This window comes from Nelumbo nucifera, chromosome 5 (assembly GCF_055504915.1).
Source record: "Nelumbo nucifera cultivar China Antique chromosome 5, China Antique-T2T, whole genome shotgun sequence".
Classification (NCBI taxonomy): Eukaryota; Viridiplantae; Streptophyta; class Magnoliopsida; order Proteales; family Nelumbonaceae; genus Nelumbo; species Nelumbo nucifera.
Genome location: NC_142653.1, coordinates 36055477 through 36079227, shown reverse-complemented (window position 1 = coordinate 36079227; position 23751 = coordinate 36055477). Strand labels below are relative to the sequence as shown.

At 37.8% G+C, this 23751-nt stretch overlaps 4 protein-coding genes across 4 annotated transcripts; 1 reads left to right on the top strand and 3 right to left on the bottom strand.

The window, feature by feature from the left end:
- Positions 1-1239: 1239 nt before the first annotated feature.
- Positions 1240-2288, bottom strand: LOC148791414 (uncharacterized). Its single transcript, XM_088888803.1, has one exon. It carries the CDS (start codon positions 2214-2216, stop codon positions 1488-1490), a length of 729 nt encoding a protein of 242 aa, XP_088744929.1. The 5' UTR covers positions 2217-2288; the 3' UTR covers positions 1240-1487.
- Positions 2289-7830: 5542 nt separating this feature from the next.
- On the bottom strand, positions 7831-8940 carry LOC104589288 (uncharacterized). The gene has a single exon (XM_010247548.2). The coding sequence runs from the start codon at positions 8775-8777 to the stop codon at positions 8073-8075; it is 705 nt and encodes a 234-aa protein (XP_010245850.1). The 5' UTR covers positions 8778-8940; the 3' UTR covers positions 7831-8072.
- A 2066-nt stretch (positions 8941-11006) lies between these two features.
- On the top strand, positions 11007-12037 carry LOC104589281 (uncharacterized). The gene has a single exon (XM_010247544.3). It carries the CDS (start codon positions 11271-11273, stop codon positions 11856-11858), a length of 588 nt encoding a protein of 195 aa, XP_010245846.1. The 5' UTR covers positions 11007-11270; the 3' UTR covers positions 11859-12037.
- A 7115-nt stretch (positions 12038-19152) lies between these two features.
- On the bottom strand, positions 19153-22016 carry LOC104589280 (uncharacterized). The gene is made up of 5 exons (XM_010247543.3): positions 21583-22016; positions 20904-21405; positions 20612-20813; positions 20012-20500; positions 19153-19875 (listed from the first exon to the last, which is right to left on the bottom strand). Exons 1-5 carry the CDS (start codon positions 21953-21955, stop codon positions 19495-19497), a joined length of 1947 nt encoding a protein of 648 aa, XP_010245845.1. The 5' UTR covers positions 21956-22016; the 3' UTR covers positions 19153-19494.
- Between the last annotated feature and the right edge of the window lie 1735 nt (positions 22017-23751).

Below are 23751 nucleotides of genomic sequence, written 5' to 3'. Positions count from 1 at the left end.
CTGGAGATTTAGACTTTGTTGCGTGATAACGACCACTCTTCACTTCACCTATCTCGTCACATTACGCACAAATTGGACTCACACCGATTCACCAATCAACCATATTAAAATGGGAGAATGACGGTCATAAGTACATGATATTGAGTACATGTCTTTGACTCTTAATTTGTTTAATACGTAAAATTCCGCATTTCATGCAACTTGGAATTATTATAGAATTGACTGACCTCTTTATTTACTCGCACTCGTTTATTATAATAAATAAAGGGAATATTTCAATTTAATACCTTGAACTTTGCGATAGTGTTAAGTTAGTATCCGACCTTTAAAGGTGTCATTGCAGTATTTAAACTTTCAAAAAATGTTAAATTGGTCCCTATCTTAATCGATTGTTCAATTATTTATTTAAAATGTTAAAACTATCTTTCAAAAGAATATAAACTGGTTGAGATTAACAAGAGAAAAAAAGTACATATTTTCACACAGAATCACTCACCGTGACATCGAAACAGAGAAAAAAAAATAAATTTTATCCAAAAAATGATTTGCATACAAAATTTGTCAATCGTGCTTCCTTTTGATTTAAGAGAAAACGATGGGATTTATTGCATATTTAGGGTTTCAACTTTCACCAAATTTCTGCAATGGAGAAAAAGAAAACGAGAGAGCATATTACATGAGGAGGGATGTCAAACAGACATGGGACAGACGTTGCCATGTCATTGAGTTAATAGGAAGGGCAGTAAAATGTGGGTGAGTAAGAAATTTAGCTCTAGTCTATGACTGTGGATTCTTTGTTAGGTTTATATTAGGATCCTACACGCCTTTCTTTTGAGGCATTAATTACTTTTTCTGGGAGCACAACATCCACCTACCAATCCATCCTCTCAACAAAGTTATATCAAGAATTTATTGATAATGATAAATATGATAGTTAAAATTCAAGGTGTAATTAATAACAATGGAGCTTGGATAAGCATTCTCTATTCGAGTCAACTGAATCTGTTCAGATAAAAGTTTGAGCTTGGACATTAACTCAATTCTTACACGGGAAATTAAGGCTTCTTAGAGCTTATCCCAAACATGTTGAGTCCGAGTATGTTTTCTTTTCTTCCCTTCACTCCATTACAAGAAACAGTAATAAAGGAGTATCGTTCATGAGTTTTCTTTACTTTTGTTCTCTCCATTCAGCACAGCCAATTTGTACACAATCTTATATGCATCATAAGAACAAAGAAATGAGAACCGAAAGAGATCTTACTTAATTTATTCTTAATACACATTGGAAACACAAGTACATGCAGGATTACATGCATATAATCACAATCCGTTGTTGTCTTCTTCCTTTCATACATGATACGCCAATAGGGCAAGAGAAGAAAAGCAACGGTTGTTTTATTATAGGTAGAAGACAAAGTTAGTCCATCTTAGAGAGAGAGAGAGAAGAGAGAGGGTTGTATTTGTATAGCATCTGATAGCTAGGTCCTTTACGGGTATTGGCCACGACCACCACCATAGCCAGATCCATAACCAGAACCACTACCATAGCCGGAACCATTTCCTGAACCTCCACCACCACCTCCTCCTCCTCCTTGACCACTACCATAACCTCCACCATTTGCACCTCCACCAACACCATGGCCAGATCCACTACCGCTTCCTGAACCATAGCCAGACCCACTCCCATTCCCACTACCATAGCCGCCTCCACCACCTCCTCCCCCACCACTTCCATAACCACTTCCACCGGCAGCTCCTCCGGCACCGTATCCACTTCCACTCCCCGAACCATACCCACTACCATTTCCGGATCCACGTCCAGAACCTCCACCTCCGCCGCCACCACCTCCACTTCCATACCCACCACCTGCAACTACTCCAGATCCATAACCGGAACCACTTCCACTTCCGGATCCATAGCCAGAACCACTACCAGATCCTGATCCATACCCGGAACCACCTCCACCTCCACCTCCACTACCCCCACCCCCACCACTTCCGTACCCTCCCCCTTGTGCCCCACCATAACCAGAACCGCTGCCTGAACCATAGCCGGAACCATATCCAGAGCCATTGCCCGAGCCGGCCCCTCCACCACCTCCACTACCTCCACCTCCTCCCCCTCCACTACCATAGGATATAGACCTAGCAGCAGAGGAGAGCCCAAGACTGAGTAGAACCAAGAAAGCAACAGCAACCGCCTTGGACCTAGCCATCTTTGTATCTAAGAAGGGAATTGGGATCACTCGGTAAACTACTTCAAGCTTAGACAGTAAACTTGAGAAAGGTGAGATCGATGCATTGCCAATGTAATGAGATGGTATTTATAGACAAAATTTGGAAGCACGTCAAGGTGGCGAATGACAGAGTGGAGTTCCCGCAGTCTCTATCTCTATCCTTGATTCGATGGTGTCCCGTTGTTTACGACTTTTCCTTATAGCTAGTAGCAACTCGATAGCCTACATGTTACCTCTTCAATTTTCTATTGCTTTCTTTTGTTTTATTATAGTGATCGCTAGAAGGTCAAACAGAACCCCAAAGAAAAAACCCCAGCGAACCTTGGAGAAAAGAAAACGAAGGAGGGCTAATAAATTTTTAGTTCTAGGTTGCCACCGGGAGATTCGCCGCTTCCGATGTTGGGTGCTTGCATTCCTACGTCTCATGGGATTCACCAACTCCCACCATGTTAATGCTTGTTACAGATGGCTTGGTCGTGTTGAAAAAACAAAGTGTCTAAGTCTAACTATGAATGGTTACTGACTCCATCACTCCACCGATTATTATCACAAATCTTATTGCCTCCATTTCAGACTTAGTACTCAGTTCGGCTAGAACTGAACCAACCCATTGTTCCTAAAAGACTTGTATAGCCTGGTCAGAAACCAGTCCTACCGCTGTAATCCTACTCTCTCTCTCTCTAGTCTAGCAAACAATAGCTAGCTCATAGCTCAATAAAGCCAAGAGTGTAGCAACGATACCATCTTATGCACGGTCATCTTTTCCGGCCCCTAGTCAATGCTTGTAACTTGTAACCATGATATGACTGTCTTATGCATGGTCATCTTTTTGCATTCGGTTAATATTTTTATCTGATTATTCTGTTGACTTGACTCAGTAAAAAAGTTTAAACTTTAAAGTAGCTTACACTATGAAAACAAGGAAATAGGTTAGAAAAAGAGGATATCACTTCTTTCCATTTATATGTATATCCTGGATCTTCAAAATCCACCACCCAACTTCATCTTTATTAATTTAATCTTCTCTCTTCCGCGTGTTATGAGATAATTAACTATGGATATTCATCATTCAACTAATAGGTACCACGTTAACTTACCCAATCTTAAGTTGGTAGAGTAATTAAGTTTCGATTACACCAAAGCTCTATCTGAATCTATATATAGTTTGTTAGTGGAACTTCAGTCAATAAAATTATAAAATCAGGCTTGACTCGGCCTCTCCTACCCACAAATAGGGGTGTCAATGGACCAGTTTTGGGTTTGATCCAATCTGATCCAAGCCTTATCAAATTAGTTTTGGAGGGTGCATTATAATTGCTGGATTGAACTAAATCCAAAATAAATTGTCAGTACTTTTATTGGTTTGAGTTGGCCCTAAACCAAAACCCAAATAGTTTGATTGCCAAACCCTACCGATTTGAAACCATCGAAATTCGAAACTGAAACTGTCAGGCAGATCTTCTCTTCGACGATCTGAAGTAACTCTGTAAATCTAGAAGACTGGAACCAGGATTGTCTCAGCCTCTGGCAATCATTCTCTTTGGCAGCTCTTCTGTTCATCAATTTGAAGAAACTCTGGAAATCTAGAAGACTAGAACCAGGATCCTTCGCTCTCTAGCAAGCATTTTCTCCTTTGCTTCAGGTTTCTCTCTCTCTCTGATTTTTTTTTGGTTCTATTTTTGGGTTTCTTTTGATAGATTCAAATATTCTTCTAATGTCACTCATGCCTCTATGCATTTGCTGGATTTACCACTCAATATTGAAACTCATTGTCAGATCCTTTCCAACTCCCTCTCTATTCCCGTGCATTTGCGGTTTGGTGATATAATTTTTGTTTATTTGTTTTACTTATTGTTATTTCATTTAATTTGTTTATTGATTCGTTGGCTATATCGTTTATTTTCATGTTTTAGTTGTTTTATTTGGATTTGAAGTGGACCATTTGACGTCTCTTATTGTTCCAGATATTTAATGTTCTATTTGATTTGATGTGACATTGAAAATGCAAGCAATTCTAAAGATGTCAATGAAACATCTGTGGCATCAAGTTCTAGTCGAAGGAGGACTAGATCTAAAGCTTGGAAATACTTTATAAGAATAAGATTGGATTCCGGGGAGGAGAAAACTGTTTGTATATATTGTGGAAAACAATATTTGGGAGTAGTAAAGAGACAAGCCACTTGTTGAGTCATTTACCAAGATGTCCTAAAATGAAGGAAATGTGTGCTAGTGAACAACAAGCTTAAGTGGAGTTTAAATTTAACCAAGATAGGAGCAAAATGGAATTAGCAAAGATGATAATGAGACATGGGCATCCATTTAGCATAGTTGAAGTAGAATTTTTCAAATATTTTTTAATAATCTTCAGCCATCATTTAGGTTTGTTTCTAAAAATATAATAAAGAATAATGTCATAAAGATTTACTTGGATGAAAAGGAGAAGTACAAATACTTTGATGGTTTGGATTGTCGGATTAGCTTAACCACTAATATGTGGACTTCGGAATAGAATTTAGGGTATTGCTGTTTAACAACACATTTTATAGATGATGGGTGTGAGTTGAAGAAGAATGTTATTGCGTTTATGGCAGTTGAGTATCCTCATGGTGGAAACACTCTGTATGAAGTTGTTATGGAGAGGTTGTTGACTTGGAACATTGATAAAAAAATATGTTCTATAATAGTTGACAATGCCTCTAACAATGATGTTACAGTAGGGAGCTTAGGAATCGGTTTTGTGTTAAGGGTTTACTTCCATTAAATGGTGACCTATTTCATGTGAGATGTGTTGCTCATATCTTCAATCTTATTGTGCAAGATGGATTGAGAGAAATATCACCATTGTTGCATAAGATTCGAAAAAGTGCTAAATATGTAACTAACACCCCATAAGAAGAAAAAAATTGACAATGCAAGAATCCAAGCAAAAGCACAACATAAGAGAGGGGTGGTTGTTGGTTGTCCAACGGGATGGAACTCCACATATGACATGTTGGACATAGCTTTAGAGTTGAAAGAAGCATTTAGTTGACTAGTCGAGATCAACCATGATTATAAGATTCTATCATCTGATGAGAAATGGGAGATGGGTTCAATGGTATGGGAATATTTGCAAGTTTTTTACATTTCCACAAAACACTTTTCTAGTACTACTTCTCCAACCTCAAATGTTTTTTTTCTTGATATTTGTACAATCAATCTTCTGATGCTTCTGTGGCTAGATAATGAACATGAGTATGTTCATTCAATGACAAATATAATTAAGCAAAAATTTGATAAATATTGGGATGATTGTTCTTTGGTGCTTGCGATTGTAGTTGTATTTGATCCCGGGTTCAAGATGGAGATTGTAACATATTACTATAATCTCATTTATGGAGAGACTATTGAGAGACATGCCATAAGTGTTATAAAGGCAATGAATGACCTATATTTAGAGTATGTGGGTTTTGATACAAAGGATAAATCATTTGCAGGCTCTAGTAATGCATCTCAACCATTGAGGATTCGTGGTGTTGATTTTTTGTACGGTTTTGATTGGTGGTAGACCGAAGAGCATGTAGAATGTTGTTTACGAACTCAAAAGTCAAAGTTTGATTTTTATCTTGAAGAAAAATTGTTTCCTAGAGGTGAAGAGTTTCATATTTTGATATTCTAGAGAAATTAATGGTCCCAAGTTTCCATAACTCTCTAGATTGGTATGCGATATTTTGGCAATTCTAATATCTACTATATCATTTGAGAGAACATTCAGAATTGGGGGTAAACTAGTGGATTAATATCGTATTTCATTACTTCCAGAAACAGTGGAGGATAGTTTGTGGGCAAGACTGATTAGAAGCTCCAACTACAAAAAGCAAGTTAAAAAATGAATCTTGAAATAGTTGCTCTCTCTCCTATATGTTTCTGTTTGTTTATGTTTTTATTTCTAATAAGTGTTTTTGGTTGTGCATTATTATGTTTTAGAATTGGATCTTGAAACAATTGCTACCTCTCCTGTATGTGTGGCTTCCACAGTTGACACTAATTGAACATGTAAGTTATGACAAATGGTCTACAATTAATTTATTTGATTTACAAAATGTTCATATTTATCTAATTTGACTAAGCAAATGATTTATTTTAGGATATTGGAGCATATGCCATGCATCTAGGTAGGACATTTTTGCTTTAAATTCTGGTGTAAGGATTTCCACTAGTGTAAATGAATGAGAGTTGAAATATTCTGAGTGTAAATTCTAGTTAATTTTGCTTTAAATTTGATTTCTGATTATCTATTTGTCAAAAATAATTTGTGGATAATTGCTGCACCCACAACACCCATCTAATCTTATTGTGCTTTGTTGGGTTTAAGCTTTCTCTGAAATTGTTGCACGTAAATTTTGCTTTCTGAAGCAAAATGTCCATGAATTTTAATCTATTTATCACCTCTGCAAACATCATTATTTCTGCAGTCATCTGTGATCAAAAATAGTTTATGGACAATATTCTTTCCTTGACTATGGTTAGTCATGTTCATTTGGTGCAGAAGTCCCAGATTCAGATTTGGATCAACACGGTGTTAGATCCAGCATCAGATCAAACTCAAGCCAGTTGTAGCTGAACCTAAGGCCTATTGGTGGATTCTGTAACTTCGCGAACCTGCATTGAAAACCTTGAAAGAAGAAATTATAGCTAGAAAGTTTGCATATAATACATGAATGGTTCTTATTTTAAAAATATGGAACCAGAAATTTGTTAATTTTTAATATTACAAACTTATATAGTTTTAAAACATTTATAATTTTACATATATATATATATGTGCAAATGTTTAATATATGATAATTGATAAACATAAATTATGACAAATTCTTTACTTGGTTCCTAATCATACACAAACCATTCCCGTATCGTGTTTCTATCGAACAATTGTTTACTATGGGGAAATATGATCTAAAACAAGAACTAGTGGCCTATGAATCGATATGAGATCTTGACAGGAAGCAAAACCCATGAATTGGATCGCTGTTTTCTAAGGAGGTGTTGACAATTTAGTTAGTTTTGCTTTTGAAAACAAAAAAACAAAAGCAACTTAGATTGTTGATGTGGGATGTGGCAGTGTTGTTTTTGTTTTTGCCCAAGAGAGTGTTTGACAACGTGGTTGATAACTTGATATAGATTAGCTATATAATTAATTCTTTCACATTGATTACGGTTGAGAAGACAATTACGATTAAACACAGAACCACTAACCCCAGTTGAGCGTGGCCTAGGAAGTTGAGCATATATATCCACCAGAGCTTTCTCTTTTATTAACATTTAATTAATTTTTAAAAGCACACAACGTAAAGAAAAATGAGCCTTAGAATAGGAGAAAGAAAACCCTAGAACATGAATGACCCATCTAGCCCACGAGCTTGGCCTAGTTGTATTAGGTTTTAGCTTGGGTAAGCTTTGAGCGGGTCATATTTATTTATTTGTTTATTTCTGTGTAAAAGAAAAGATGAATGCCGTTAATACTTTAATTTTGGAACTGATGGCTGTTATTTGCATGTTTAATACTAATTAATATTTGAGAAGAATTTGCCTTTTCATTTGGGGTGTAAAAAAATTGCAAAAGAGGCATGAACTAGTTTATTTAGATAATACATAAGAAGAGGAACCTTCTATACAACTGAACTGAGTGCACAAGCATATCACAGGTCAAATGGTCTTCTCCAATTCGATCATAGTGGTAGAAATGGAGGGGAGCGAACATTCGACAGTGATCTTATTACATGTAATGTAAGTAAAGAAAAAGCACCATTGTTCAGACCTTGATATATTATTTTGTATGAGACTTGCATAAGCATTCTATGCATGTCCACCACCATTGCCAGACCCATAACCAGAACCGTATCCAGAGCCACTACCATTGCCGGAGCCTTTTCCAGAACCACCACCTCCTCCTTGACCACTCCCATAACCTCCTCCACTGGCACCTCCACCAACACCATAGCCAGACCCGCTTCCACTACCTGAGCCATAGCCAGATCCACTCCCATTTCCACTGCCTGAGCCGCCTCCACCACCACCTCCTCCACCGCTTCCATAACCATGTCCACCTGCTCCTCCAGCACCATATCCACTTCCGCCCCCAGAACCATATCCACTACCATTTCCAGCTCCATGTCCAGAGCCTTCACCTCCACCTCCACCACCTCCACTTCCATATCCACCTCCTGCAGCTACTCCAGATCCATAACCTGAGCCACTGCCACCTCCGGAACCATATCCAGAGCCGCTACCAGATCCAGACCCATATCCGGATCCACCACCACCTCCACCACCCCTACCACTTCCATACCCTCCTCCTTGTGCCCCACCATAACCGGCACCACTCCCAGACCCATAGCCTGAACCGTAGCCAGAACCATGGCCCGATCCACCCCTACCACCACTTCCACTACCTCCCCCACCTCCCCCTCCACTGCCATAGGCCATAAACCTAGCAGCAGAGGAGAGCTCAAGACTAACTAAAACCAACAACGCAAGAGCTAGAACTTTGGATCTCATCATCTTTTACCTAAGATAGGACCGGGTTGGTTTATCACCGGCTCAAACTAAAAGCAAAGAATTTGAGAAAGCTGAGAACGATTGATGTGTAGCGGCTGTAGCCATTGCAAAGGACCAGGTATTTATAGACAGAACTTGAAGAGCACATCGAGGCTGTGAGTGAACTGGACACTGAAGGAAAATTGCCCACGGTCTCATCTCATTTCAATTTTCAAGACTTATTAGTGTCCCATTGTTTATGACCTCGCGGTGTAGTGGCATCTCAGTGTTCTCATTGGAGCTTCTGGACAATTCTCTATCGCTTTCTTTTGTTGACTCAAAGTCAAAACTCCACATAAAGAAACGAACTTGAGTGATTAATGAAACTAGAAAACAACATATGAACCTAATTTTCTATGCCATAAGTGTGCTCCCCACTTTCCCTATTGCATTTCCGCGTCCAATGGGATTCATATACACCGCCTCACCAAACCCCACCAAGTCTTTTACTTGTCACAAGACCGTATAGAGAAAAAATAAAGTGTTTATTGTCTATGATTATCCTAGTTAGTGCTTACTTTCCCATCTTCATGCAATATTTTTCTTCAGTTCAGATTGTGCACCACTCGGCTAGGCCAATTACCACCCTTTCTCCATCTCCCCTCCTAACCTACCGGAAAATAGCCTGACACACTAAGGAGTAGGAGAAACCAAGTGCGCAACGTCTCTGCCTTATTCATCTGGCCGTGTTGTATACTTTTATGTCCTCATCCATGCTTATTAATTATGTAGACCTTGACGTGTAGTAACAATCTGCTTCCATGCATTTTCATGATATTATTGACTACAGAGTCACAAAAACACTTGATCAAAACTATATAAAAGCATGAAAAAAGGCCAAGAAAAAGTCGACACCAGACCACTTGCTTTAATTTCAAAGTCTGGATGGTTCGAAAAGTCCTTGTCCAAATTACTTCTTAGTTTAAGTGGGAATGCTCAAAGTCTTAAAGGGGGTGCTGCAAGCCTACACTTTGCATTTCCACTAATGCTCAGTTTGGAAGGAGTACAAACAAATATGTTGAGTGTAAAGCCTTGTATTTTGTATCATTTTGTGTGTATTTGTACTGTACATATTTGTATTTGTATCCTTTCCAAACTGAGACTAAAGCCCTATCTCACTATCTGCTCATATATCCCACTTGAAAATGAAGATAAAGAAAGAGGCTTAATTAATTTATTAGTGCTTTGAAACCCATAAAATTCAGGTCTGCTAGCCAAGAAATTGAGTCATGTCTTGACTAGTTATCCGGACTTGACAAGCTAGCCAGCCATTAACTCATTCTACGAATTATGTTTCAGGTCAAGCTGGACCATAGCTAGCCGAGTTCTGAGCTTATTCGTAGGTTAACTCCTAACCCATATAGCAAAAATAGTTATAGCAATGAGCAGGATTATGGATACACCCAACCCTTTAATGGAGGGATGCGTGCCCTATGGCTATGGTGTTTGGTACTGAAGGAGATTGAACTGGAGGAAAGAAGGAATTAATGTTAAGATATTAGAAAATCATCGACGGTTCGTATTGATTATAAAAATTATATTAGCATAGATGATCAGTCAAATTGTCAAGTCCTTGTTTCATTGTTTGATTTGTATTGTTGGGGCTTCAACTTCAAGCTTTGTATAACTCTTTACAAGATGAAAACGTCCCAAAGCATTGTACTCCTTCCAAACTGAGCATAATGGGCGAGCCTGTATACACTTAACAAAAAATATATAACAACAATGATATGACGATGTTGATTAAGTTCAAAATTGTACTTATATTTGTGACCAAGAACTGGACACCTAGTAAGACATTTGAACCATATATATTATATATTCTTCTAATACAAACCTTTGCCCGATTTTGAATTATTCATGCCTTCCGAAAGAGAGTGAGAGCGAATGTCACTAACTAGCTTTAAGGCATTAAATAATAGCCATACCGCTTGTGGGTGTTTGTAAGTCAATAATCCGGCCAATATGAAAATGAAGTGTGCAGATCAAATCAGTTTCAGAGTTTCAGACTTAATCTAGAAATTAAAACGACCACAGCTTTTAATCTAGTGGAGGCAAATCAAATCATCCTGAACTGGAAGCAGCAGTGACTCGTTTTCTTTGTTCCATTCTTTTCAGGATTTTTATCCTTTATTTATTATTATCGTTCTTTCTTTCTTTCTTTCTGTGTTCTTTTGACTTCATGGCAGAAGCCAGAAGATAACAAAGTGGCATCCGAGTGCACGAAGTGAGTCATCAGTTGTCACCAGATGCATCTGTAACCACACCAACAAAGTCTCAAACAAGGGGAATTTGGGATCGAATACACACCCACCGCCATTTCCTACCAACCCACCACGAATGGTTGCCTCCACAATGCTGTTTATAAATACCCAAACATACCTGAAACGTCTTATGCATTCAGCTCTCGCATCATTTGCTTAAATCCAATTCCAAGCTATTCTATCTGAGTAGAAGATGGTCAAATCAAAAGTTGTAGCGGTTGCTTTCATAGTTTTACTTAGTATTGGGCTCTCCTCTTCTGCAAGGACCGTAATACACGGTAAGGGAGGAGGTGGTGGTAGTGGTGTTGGTGGTGGTGGTGGGGAAGGTTTAGGTGGTGGGTCTGGCTATGGCTCAGGCAATGGTTCCGGGAGCGGAGGTGGTCATAGTGGGGCACAAGGGGGAGGTTATGGAAGCGGTGGGGGTGGTGGAGGTGGAGGTGGCTCTGGGTCAGGGTCTGGTAGTGGCTCTGGTTATGGCTCTGGGAGTGGTAGTGGCTCTGGTTATGGATCCGGAGTAGCTTCAGGAGGCGGGTATGGAAGTGGTGGTGGTGCTGGTGGTGGAGGTGGACATGGATCTGGCAGCGGCAGTGGTTATGGTTCTGGAGGTGGCAGTGGTTATGGTGCCGGGGGAGGAGCCAATGGTGGAGGGTATGGCAGCGGTGGAGGCAATGGAGGAGGAGGGGGCGGGGGTTCCGGAAATGGTGCTGGCCACGGCAGTGGCTCTGGATATGGGTCCGGCTATGGGTCAGGTTACGGCGGGGGACATGGCCAAATCCCTTAAAGGACCTAATGGTTTGTCACGTCCAAATCCCTATCAAGCAATTTCCTCTTTACTTTTCACGTAGTAAGTTGTTGTCCTATAGTCATCACTCACCGTTTATCTGCATGCTTATCTTATGTACATGTTTATGTGGCTTAATTGTCACCATCTATTAAGAAAATAAATCTTACTTTCGTTGATCTATTTCTCTTCATAAAATCTCTTCAAGGGTTTCAAGTTTGCACACAGAGGAATGCTGTAAAAGTAAAACAACTTTGCCATGGATATGGTGAAACCCATGAGAAAAAACATGAGACACCCAGCCACAATTTGGCATTAGCCATTCAGCTAGGGGACGAGATCTTCTGCAAGCAAAAACTCTATATATACTCTGCAAGTGTTTCGCAATTCGCACTGAATCTCCTGCTTCAGAGATTCACAATATCTCACCATGGTCATGCGTATTTTTTAGAAGATTTTTTTGTAGTTCTGACAGTTAAAAGATGTATTGAGCTTTTGACATAAGATCTGGGCAGCCCAAAGACAATTTGGTAGATGCGTGTCTTTTCGTGTGCTGCCCGCATTTTTCTGCACAAAATTAAAATGTTAAAGATGTGGGAAGCTTCATTTGAAGCTTCCAGAAATCAGCCCGAAATGGGCTTTTTGTGCCTTTTCGGTGCACCATCTTTTGGCGACTAGATTCTCCATGAATCAAATGGGAATAGACCAAAAATCAGTTTTTCTAACTTATAAACAACCGAAAGACCACACAGAAAGACACGTCAAAAGAGCTAAAATGTATTCAATTGGCCAGTTGGCCTTGAATGCACGAGCCCAATAGTGTTGTAAGATTGTAGCAAATTTTGAGCCGAAATGAGCCACATAAATAACGTAGCTTATAAATGAGGGACCTTAATCATACCGACCCTTGTATATATAGCACATGTTGCAACCGGAACATATCACACTACCTTTGAAAAATATAAAAAATATACGTATTTTCACTGTAAATACAATCAAAATTACAAAGTATAAACCGTAAGTTGAGGTCAAACTTGGCCCAAGCTCTTGTATAAGTTGTATTTGCCTCTTGGGTTTAGCCTGGCTCATCATATTTGGTACATTCATCCCACCAGTTGTAAGTAACATAAAAGCCCATATACGAAGGCCCACAATTTCGAATCTAAGCTTAGACCAAATTGAGCCCAGTTTAGAAAACAATAACTTGCTCATTTAAAAATTCCCAAAGAATCAGTTGAGCTAGTCTGGAATCATTTGCAAACACAATTGTCCATAAGACAATAAACCCAGAGTATCTATTTTAGTATTTCTACTAGAATTAGGATGGTATCAAGTTGGAAAGATTAGATTGGGTTAAGGGGCAACCCATGCCTAACCCTAACACTGGGCCCCCGCGCTAGGCTGAGTCCAACCGTCCAAGTAAGGGGATGCCAAAGCTCACTACTAACATGGGCGCAACCCAACTTAAACCGTAGAACCTCTATCCAGGTCCAGGTATGGTAGGTAGGGGTGTCAATTAGATTGGGTTTAGTTCAATCCGAAATGTGAGTCCATTACAAATGGACCGTGTCCAAATGCAATGTAATGAATATTTAAACCATTTTGGACGGTTCAATCTGTTCAATTTTGTTTTAATTTAGATTGATTCTAACCTCTGGTCTATTGACACCTATATTTTCATCTTCTCTCAATGGACTAGATATTTGCTCAATCCAATCCAAGCCAATATAAATTCATTACAAATAGATCCGGTCCAATCCAATGCAATAAATATTTGGACCATTAAGTCTGCACTGGTTCAATTCAATATATCTTGTTGATCCATTCAATCAGTCCAAATTGATTTTAACCAATCCATTGACACCGTTAATCGTAGGGATAGGGTGCACCTGATCAAGAGTCTCGCGACTAAGGGATCTTCCATCAGTGTTTTTGAGGATTGGAAGTTTGGAACCTACCCATTGGATGTGTCCCACATAAGAGATTAACCAAATCAAAATTCAGCTTAAAATATGATTGCATTGGTACATTTTTTGTAATTTGTATATATTGTGGATAGACAAGGTGTGAAGGTCCAAAAGTATTTAGCTGTTTATCCTTTTGTCTGAAGGACACCATACTGCAATACTCTAGCAATGTTTTAAAAACCATCTATGTGGTCTCAAAAATGGGCCCAATTTACAATTGACTATAGGCTTGTGTAGTTGTGGATAGTCCTGGACCCCTGGATATATTGTAATAAAAATGGGCTTAAGTCAGTGAAGATGAGGCGATAAATTGCTACTGGGCTTCTAATTACAGGCTAGAATTTGTTCTTAAGGCCAATGTAAAGCCCAGATTATTTTGGGCCAGTGCAGAAAAGACGCGGAATGCTGATGTCTGTGTTGGCCTCAACTTGAACTCTGTCCATTCGTGCCAACTGAAGATTGTCAGCCATTGACAAGCTAGATACCTTATGGATGGCAGATCAAAAGGTCCTTAACGCCTAGCAGAGGGTGCCCATAACAGAAGCGCACCAGCTTAGAGCTTGTATACCAAATAGGTTGTTATGTTTTGCCACGAAGGCACAGTTTGAAAGAAGTAGAAATACAAATATGTACAGTGCAAATGCATACAAAATAATACAAAATGCAAGATTTTACACTCTACATATTTGTATTTCTACTCCTTCCAAATTGAGACGAAGGAACATCGAAAAGCAAGTCTTTTTTGCTTTCCACCAAATTACCCGGAGGATAGATAGTTAATGGACTCTGAAAGCCCAATTCCCAATTCAATAACGAATCCGATTATTCCAGATCAGATTTGCATTTGCTTAATAATTAATTGGATACGAATTTAATTGATTAAAATCTAAATCTGATTAAATATTATTATTTTATGTATATATATGCATGTATAAATCAAAATTAACTATGTTTTAATTTATAATTTTTCTTTTGTCATTTTTAGCACAATAACTTGGATGTGGTTTAAATGGGAATAATCGAACATATTGGTTTTCAGATCAGATTTTAATCCAAAGGTTTAATAATCAAATCGGATGTAGGTGTCACGGGATTCTTCTATCTGAATCCAATCCGCTTATAACCTTAAGATCCATAAAACTAAAATTTTATTTAGCTCTCTTTGAGTAGGTTTTACAAGGTTTCATTTTGTGTAAGTGACGAGAGTACCCTTTAGAACAGATGGTGCAACAGATTCAACTGATTCAAAAATAAACTCTGACGATTAAAAGCTAATGAAAGTAAATCCCCACATCATTAGTAAGAGTGGTAGGGAAATTATGCTAATATAACTCATCACCAAAGATTCAAGGGTTAATCTTAGGGGTGAGCAAAAAAATTGAAATACTGAACTGACCAAAATCGAACCGAAAAATTGGTTAATCAAATCGGTTGGTTCGGTATTTTTAAAAAATCAAAGGTACCGGTTCAATTTTGGTTAATCAATATAAAAAATCGGTGATTAATCGAACCGACTGATATACATATATTTCTATATATTTTGTATATATTTATGTATATTATATATTATATATATTTATATATTTATATATTTTATATATTATAAATTAATAAATATGCATTATATATGTAAATATACATATTTATAATGTATTATATATTATTTATTATTTAAAATATAATATTTTTTATATATTTATAATTTTTTATTATATATTTTTATAATAAATATTATAAAAATTAAAAAACCAACTAACTAACAAACTAAACCAACGGTTAATCAAATCGGTCAATCAATTAATCGACTGGCTTCGATTCGATTTGAGTTACCGATTTTCTAAAAACCGATAATACCAATTCGGTTCAAAAAAGCACCCCATGGTTCGGAGCACCCCTATTTAATCTCATTACCGTAAATGTCTTCTATGTTCAGTTATTCAACTTGTATGCTTGTGAGAAGACTGAAGGGATAAGCCATTGAAAACGATCATAGAAAGATGTGTTCTTCCAGCGATGGGATGGGTTTGGCTTGAGGGAAGGAGAATCAAACCGCATATTATGAGATGTAAGAAATCACAACGAACTGATAGTGGTTTAAGTTTAACTAATCAGTAGAACTGTGTGCTCACTCTGTGCTATTTAAAAATTACCCTACAGGTCACAATCTGATTACTGACCGCGTAGAGGAGTCGTCCCCGACTCTCTCGTTCCGTTCCTTGTAAATACAAGCAAGCCAAAGACATTTCGGGGTTCAGTTGGAAATTCCGAATGACCACAGGGCTTGACTATTAAGGCCTGACCAAGGGAGAAGTAGAACTGCTTCTTCATTTACTGGTGACATGGTCTTGTGATGACTGTTTCATCTTTCATTTACTTTCTTTTTGTTGCATCCCAATGATGACTAATGACTTTAAACGAGACTGGTTGTTAATGATGGATTGATAATTCATACAACTGGATAATATATTTTTAGTCCAGATTAGGGGTGTCAATTGAACTGGATTTTATTCAATCCGATTTGGTCCAATATGAATCCATTACAGATAGATCAGGTTCGATCTAATCTGATGAATACTTTTGATCATTTTGCACTGATTTAATTCACTGCTTGGACCATTCAATCTGTTCAAATTGATTTTAATTTAAATTGGTTCCAATCCAAACCTGGTTTATTGACACCTCTGTTCTTAATTTTTTTTATCAATGGATTAGATATTGGTTCAATTCGAGTATCTGACCCAATCCAATATAAATTATTATGGATGTTCCAAGTCCTATCCAATCCAATTAATACTCTAGACAACTAAATCTCGACTGGTCCAGTATAATATATCTTATTGGTCCATTCAATCTGTTCAAAATGATTTTGATTTGTTTGAGGTTTTAACCAAAAACCAGTCCATTGACACTCCTAGTCTTACTCCAGAGCACCCAACTGTTGAATATATCATTCATATTTCAAAAAGAATTTTTATTGCATTGGTTCGAAATTAATTAAATATTTCCAATATAATTAATGTAGTCAAAATATGGAAACCTTTGGTTTTAGATAAAGTAGATGAAATATGAGAAGATAAATTTTGAATATATTTGTTTTATATAGGGTTATGGATTTTTTTTTGACACTTAAAAGCAAATTCATTCATAAATGCTCAGGTTACAAAGTAGAAAAAGTATCAACGATGAAAAATACAACAAAAAAAGCATGTTAAGCATGTGAGACAAAAGCAGGTAACCACGAGCACTAGGAGAAAAACGACTTGAGAAATCTCTACAACTGATGCAAATTTAAGAAATGCCAAAAAGGTCGGCTAAATGCCTTCAATTTTAATGAAGCCAACAAGTGTCTCCCTACCAAATGGGTTTGGATCAACTAGGCAAAACTCTCAAGGGATATAAAGAAAATAGTACCATGGCACCCAATCCATGGCAATATTGAAAACGTGAAAGCGAGAGAGGCCCAAGATCGCCTCTTGTTACAAAACTCTCCCTAATGCTCCACCGTCCAAACATTCAAGGAATGGGCCCCACAAAAAGCCAAAAGTGCACAAAAGAAGTTGTAACTTGTAACTATAGGGACGTAAAATGTGCAAAAAAACCACCCATCCATGTCATTGTCGAAACCGAAACAGTTGGAGCATGAATGTCACCGGAGAGAAATTGAAGATCACCAGAAAGACACTTGCTAGGAACGATAACATCGTTACAAAACAAATGGATACCCATGGCAGACCCCAAAGGCACACCACACACAAATTCGACCAAGGCCCAACAAAAATAAGAAAAAAGGCAGAGGGAAAATAAAAATTAGAATGAATAGATCCATAGATCCCAAGTCTACTCCATAGACCTAGATCAAAGCCATCGTCTTTCATATCTGTTGAAGAACCTCTCCAACAAACACCAATATGAAGAGGAATAAATGAAAACTCACATCCATAGATGTAAAAGAGAAACCCTCCCACAAAAAATGAGACCTTCACGCGGGGAAAAACCCTCCCGTGGAGATAAAAAGCCTTACACAGAAAGAGACCCTCACGCATGTAAAACTTCCACCCCCACCGGTTAGGTGAAGCAAATATATAGGGTTATGAATTATTTTTTCCCAAAAATGAACCAACTTTGTTTCATAAATTTTGCAACTCTCGGCTTAATTTTTATGTCACAAATCACAATAACTATGCAGGCTTTTATTTTCTGTATTGCAATTTTCTTCCAATTAAACTATTAATATGTGAACTACTACGTAAAATATGTTTATATGTAAAATTCGATAATATTGTCCTCCTCGTCAATAGGATAATTTCCCTGCAAAAAGTCAATGCTTTTATCAGAACTTCTCGAGAATGACGTGGTCCATTTGTATGCTTGAGTGCACTCCGCCTTTGCGCGCTTGAGCGCTAGCGCACGAAATTAAAGCCATTGCTTATTCGGCTATAATATGCAGTTTAGGGTGTAAGTCTAAGTCGAGCGGGTTCTGTCGGATTTATGGTCAATTCAGGTCTGTTTCTAAGATTTGGGCTAAGGATGAATTTGATTTTAGTGTAATTTTATTTGCACTAATACAAATAAGCAATGGGAAAATCTATTTACACGTAGAAATTATCAGATAAAGTAACAAATTAAGCACTTAGTTAATGAGAAAGTCTATGATGTCGGATAGGCTCTAAACAATCACAACCCCCATGAATTTGATGAAAACCATCCTTTCCAGTATCATGTCTTTCAGGCATTATAATCGTATCCTTAATTAATTTAAATAAAGTTGTGTTTAGAATAGTGGAAAAATATAGTTAAAATGGTTCATATATACATCGATCCATTTATGTGATTTATGTATACACATATTACAAAATATGAATTTATTTGTAGAGTTGGTTTGGATGTTGTATTTTTATTAATGAGTTCGAGTAATATAAGCTATGTTAACTCATATTTTATGACATAATAAAAGTATCGTTTCTATAGGTCAATTTATTAAGTAATAATAGATAATATTCTGGTTTTTTTATTACAGTTGGTTAATGTTATGAGAGATGCAAATCCCATGTGTATATTCAATTCAAATCAGAATATTAAAGGATTAAATGCATCTAGGTATAGGTAAATACTCAAATTCCATCAGTTTATATTCCTACCCAAGATGGTGAAATGGGTGATAAAACAACTTTCATTCTTCTTTTTTTTGGTAAAACTTTCATTCGTATAGATTGGCCAACACAAGTCAAACAAGTAGTTGAAATTCCCAGTAAAGAGATAAATGGAAACAATAAAATAATAAAGTGAAATAAATCTACTTTATACCACATTAAAACCCATGTGTGATACAATTGAATTTTATTATATTTTATTCAAACTACGAGTACAAAATAAATAGGAAGAAATAAAAGACACATTCCCCTCTATCACCTAGTTTAATTGGATATGATATGAGATTTACCCATGAACAAGAGGATTACAAGATGTAATCCTTCATTACTATATATATTGTCTTCCATGTTCTTCTCGGTCTTGGGATTACGGGATGTAATCTCTTCTTATTTTTCTCTTGACTATGTATAGTCTATGGCTCTAGGGCCAGCTCCACAAACTCCAGTATATTATACACCCCACAAAAGGAATAAAAGAATAGAAAAATACGTAGAAAAAAAAAAGACACTATAGAGGATCTAGGCCCTGAAATGAACGAGACTCGGATCTATGTCTTTTGGCACCTTACGTGGGGCAGGGAACTTGGGTAGCGAACTTGCTATCTGCTTAGCAGCCTCTAAGTATGATGCATACTTATTAACCAACCCAGAAGCCTTCCTATTGTTCAACGACAATTTGCTGAAGTCGAGCTCACGCTCCTCCCCTGTTTGAATATCCATGAATGCTTTCTTTTTGAAGGTCCAGTTGCCAGTTTTCCAATTGAAATGATAGAGCGGAAGGAAGCGTTGGCCATATAAAGCTATGAATTCCATGGCAGCTAAGATGAACTCAAACTCTTCCATGGACATGTAGTAGGGGAAGCTCACTCTCGTCCATCCAGGTTTTACTCCAGCATAGCCCTGCAAAATAATGACAAAGACAGCAAGTTTAATCTCCTTTGTGAAATACTTTAGCTGAGATAAATATATGTGGGCAGAAGTAGGCTCATTAGGACTGTAATTCTTAACTGTATAGTAGCATTTATAAGCAAATTACCTTCTGGATGGCAGATCGGAAGGCAAGCGAGAGAGACTCCTTGACATCAAGCAAAAGGTGACCGTAAGGGCCGGCACAAGAACACCCACCTCTAGCCTGTATGCCAAAGAGATCGTTGAGTAGCTTAGCCACGAAAGGCCCATGTAGAGGCTTATCTTTCCTGTTCCCCGACTCCCTCCACATATTAAGTCCTCTGTCTCTGATCCTTCTGCCCTCTTCACCCTCGTCTGACGGAGAATTTGAAGTGGTTAAAATAAGGAAAGAGATGATTGATAGTCTCTTGGCTTTTGTATTTCCTAAAACCCATATGTTTGGATTTGGGAGAAGCCTTCTGAGGGCTGCATTTACATATACATGTTCCTGTTCTTCAATCACAGTGTAACCAATATACTCCTTCACCCAGAAAGCTAGGGCTGCTCGGATCTTTTGGATGATGGGTGGGGTCCCGGCGTCTTCTCTCTCTTCTATGTCCTCGTAATATAAGGTATCCTACACATCATGTTCGTATATTATCTAAGCCATGTTCGTATATTACCAAATGAAACCAAATTATATACAAGGAACTGACTGGGTGCGGTGTGATCAAGTAATTCCACTTACCCTTTCAGAGAAGCCATTGACAAAGCTGACAGTCCCTCCTCCGCAAGTTGATGGGGGAGAAAATCTCAACTGATACAAGGCCGTGCTCATCAGGAGAAGACCAGGAGTTCCAGGCCCACCAAGGAACTTATGTGGGCTAAGAAAGAGAGCATCATAGCCATCCAGCTCTCCTGATCGCATCTCGATCTCCACATATGGACCGCTGCACCAATTTATATATATGAACATCAATACTAAAAGTCTAAGAACAAGGTGACAAATGGGGACCCAACAAATGAGCACAAACACATACCTAGCAGCGAAGTCAAAGCATGCAAAGGCACCATGTTGGTGAAGGAGCCGAGCAATGGCACGAGTGTCTGAGTACACGCCGGTGACATTACTACAAGCTGAGAATGAACCCAACATAGGACGATTGGAGGATTTATAAGTCTCAAGTAGATGTTTCAGAGCTTCCATATCTAGCAACCCTTCTTCATTAATCCCAATCTCGATCACCTCCGCTAAGCTCTGGCGCCATGATAAGACATTGGAGTGGTGCTCGAATGGGCCAACGAATACCACCCATCTCTCCTCATTCTTCAGGATCTTCAGCATTCTCTCTCTCATGATTGACGGAACTGCAATTCCCATCACCTCTTGGAGACGCTTGATTGCGGCTGTGGTGCCAGAGCCACAGAAGATGAGTGCATCATCAGTTCGGCCTCCCAAGCAACTCTTGATATATTGCATTGCCTCATGTACCAACTTGGTTGTTTTGTATCCCACGAAACTGTCACTTGTGTGAGTATTTCCTGCACATATATATAATTGATGAATACGTATTAGTCTTGCAAGCAACAAAACATTAATTATAACAAAGTAAACAAAAAAATAAATAAAACAGTTGCATTCCAATTTGCGAAGATCAACAATACTAGGAAGCAAATTAAAAGGAGAAAAGAGAGACAAAAATGAAGCAAAAAACATACCGTAGAAAGGAAGAACATCATTCATGATGTAATCTTCAATGTAGAGAAGACCCCTCCCAGAAGCAGTGTGGTCAGCATAGGTAAGGAGACGTTTTCCGTATGGGGTGTCGAATTCCGCATCACCTCCTACCAACTGTGAGCGCAACCATGCGAATTTTGCCTGAGCGGGGGCATTTCTATCCACGCCCATCTGAAGCATCTTAATGGGCTGCGTTTGGCTGACAGCATCATCGGTGTCTGATGCATATCTTCGAACAGATGGATTTCTTACCAGGGCTTGAAACATTTTCCTGGCATAATTGTCACCGAGGGGTCCAACTGTTATTGGCACACCATAGACGCTCTCAGTCGTCGAAACTTCTTCAATCTCCATGCTTGCAGAAGGATGGAAGAATGAAGAAACTTTTGAAGGGCGGCAACAAAAGTCAAGTCGTGCATCGCTATTTGATTATCCTTTCAGACATTTGACCGAACAGATGGTAATTATATAAAATTGTGCTCAGCTGTGCAAAGTTGACAATGACTGGGCATTCCCTGATTAACCATTATAGAATGGAATCAAAACCAGGCTAAGGGAGCCACCAGAATGACCAAGAGCTTGACCAATATGAAGCCTGACCCCGTTGAACTTAAAGCACTTAATTCATAGGTGACTTGGTCGTATGGTTTGTTTATTGTATGATTTTTTTACCTTTGCTTTATTGCACAAAAATAATTGCCACATCAGCAAAATATGAAAAACGTTGCCACGTATATTGGCGAACGAACACCACCTTAGTTTTATACAACGACCGACGACTTGATCAATCCAGGGTTCTTCTTTTCCTTTTTTTTTTTTTCATTCAATAGATTTCTTTGACATGGTTTTGTCCATTAACTGAATGCATATAATCTGGATGAGCAAGGATTTACCATTTTAATTAGTACTCTCTCCAGTCTCTCCCCCCACTACTATGTTAACCAGTTGGTTCTTAGTATGGTAGATGTTTACAATTAACGAAAAATTATTGTATTTTTAATTAAAACAAAAATGTAATAAAAGTCACTCAATCCTGTTGACTTTAGTTCAAAATCAAGTTTGGATTGGATTCCATCCGAATCAAAATCAATTTTAACGGGTTTGATGGTGTAATAAGACTATTGAATTGGACTGGTCCAGATTTAATGGTCCAAACTCTAAAGTACTCATTGGAGGATTGGATTGGACCTGATCCATCTATAATAGATTTATACTGAATTGCCAGATTGAACTAATATAACAGAAGATAAAGCATATGGATGTCCGCCCTCTATTCATCGCGCATTGCAGCCACACATCGCCATCTTGAATTGTGAGATGTGTGGCTGTAATTTACGGTAAGTAAAGTGTCGATATATTGAAAAAGTGAATAGAAAAACCTGGGTTCTTGGGTTGGACCCATTCTAGATTAAAAAAAATTGAAAAGATTGAATGGTCCAGATATTAAATTGAATTTTTTCAGAATAATTTAAATTATTCATCGCATTGGATTGGACAGTCCATTTGTAATAAAATCATATTGGACCGGGTTGGATTGGGCCAATATTCTGCCCATTGATAACCCTACCTACGTGTCATTGCCCCCTAAGTAAAGTGGCTGTTAGAGCTGTTATGGATCAGGTTTGGTTTGGGATAGTGTATACCAATTCCATTCCTATTTTTAAACGGGACCATACCCAGAACCAATTAGATAGAATGATTGCGAATGATAATAGACACCTATAATTGCGAATGATAATAACAATTTAGAACATTATTTTGATAATAAAAACTTAATAATATTGAAAGTAAAATAGTAAGTTGTTTATATGTTAATAAGATGTGTTTTTAACCATAAGCATCTTGTATCCTATTTATGAAATTTATTATTGACATAAAATATAATAAAAATTACAAATCTTTATTTATTATTAATTATATAATTATTTTGGGACTGAATTATTTGGATAAAAAGAACCAGTCCAGATCCAATTATTAATCCGATTACTAATCGGAACAAAACCATATAGAATCAGATCTGACATAATAAGTTTGACCTGTCTGTAATTTATCCAAAAAAGAATTATTTTAATGCCATGCATTCACTGGCCCCAGAACTTTGTTTTGTGATAGAGACTCTTTAAACTTTTGGCTTCCAACACTTTGACCCC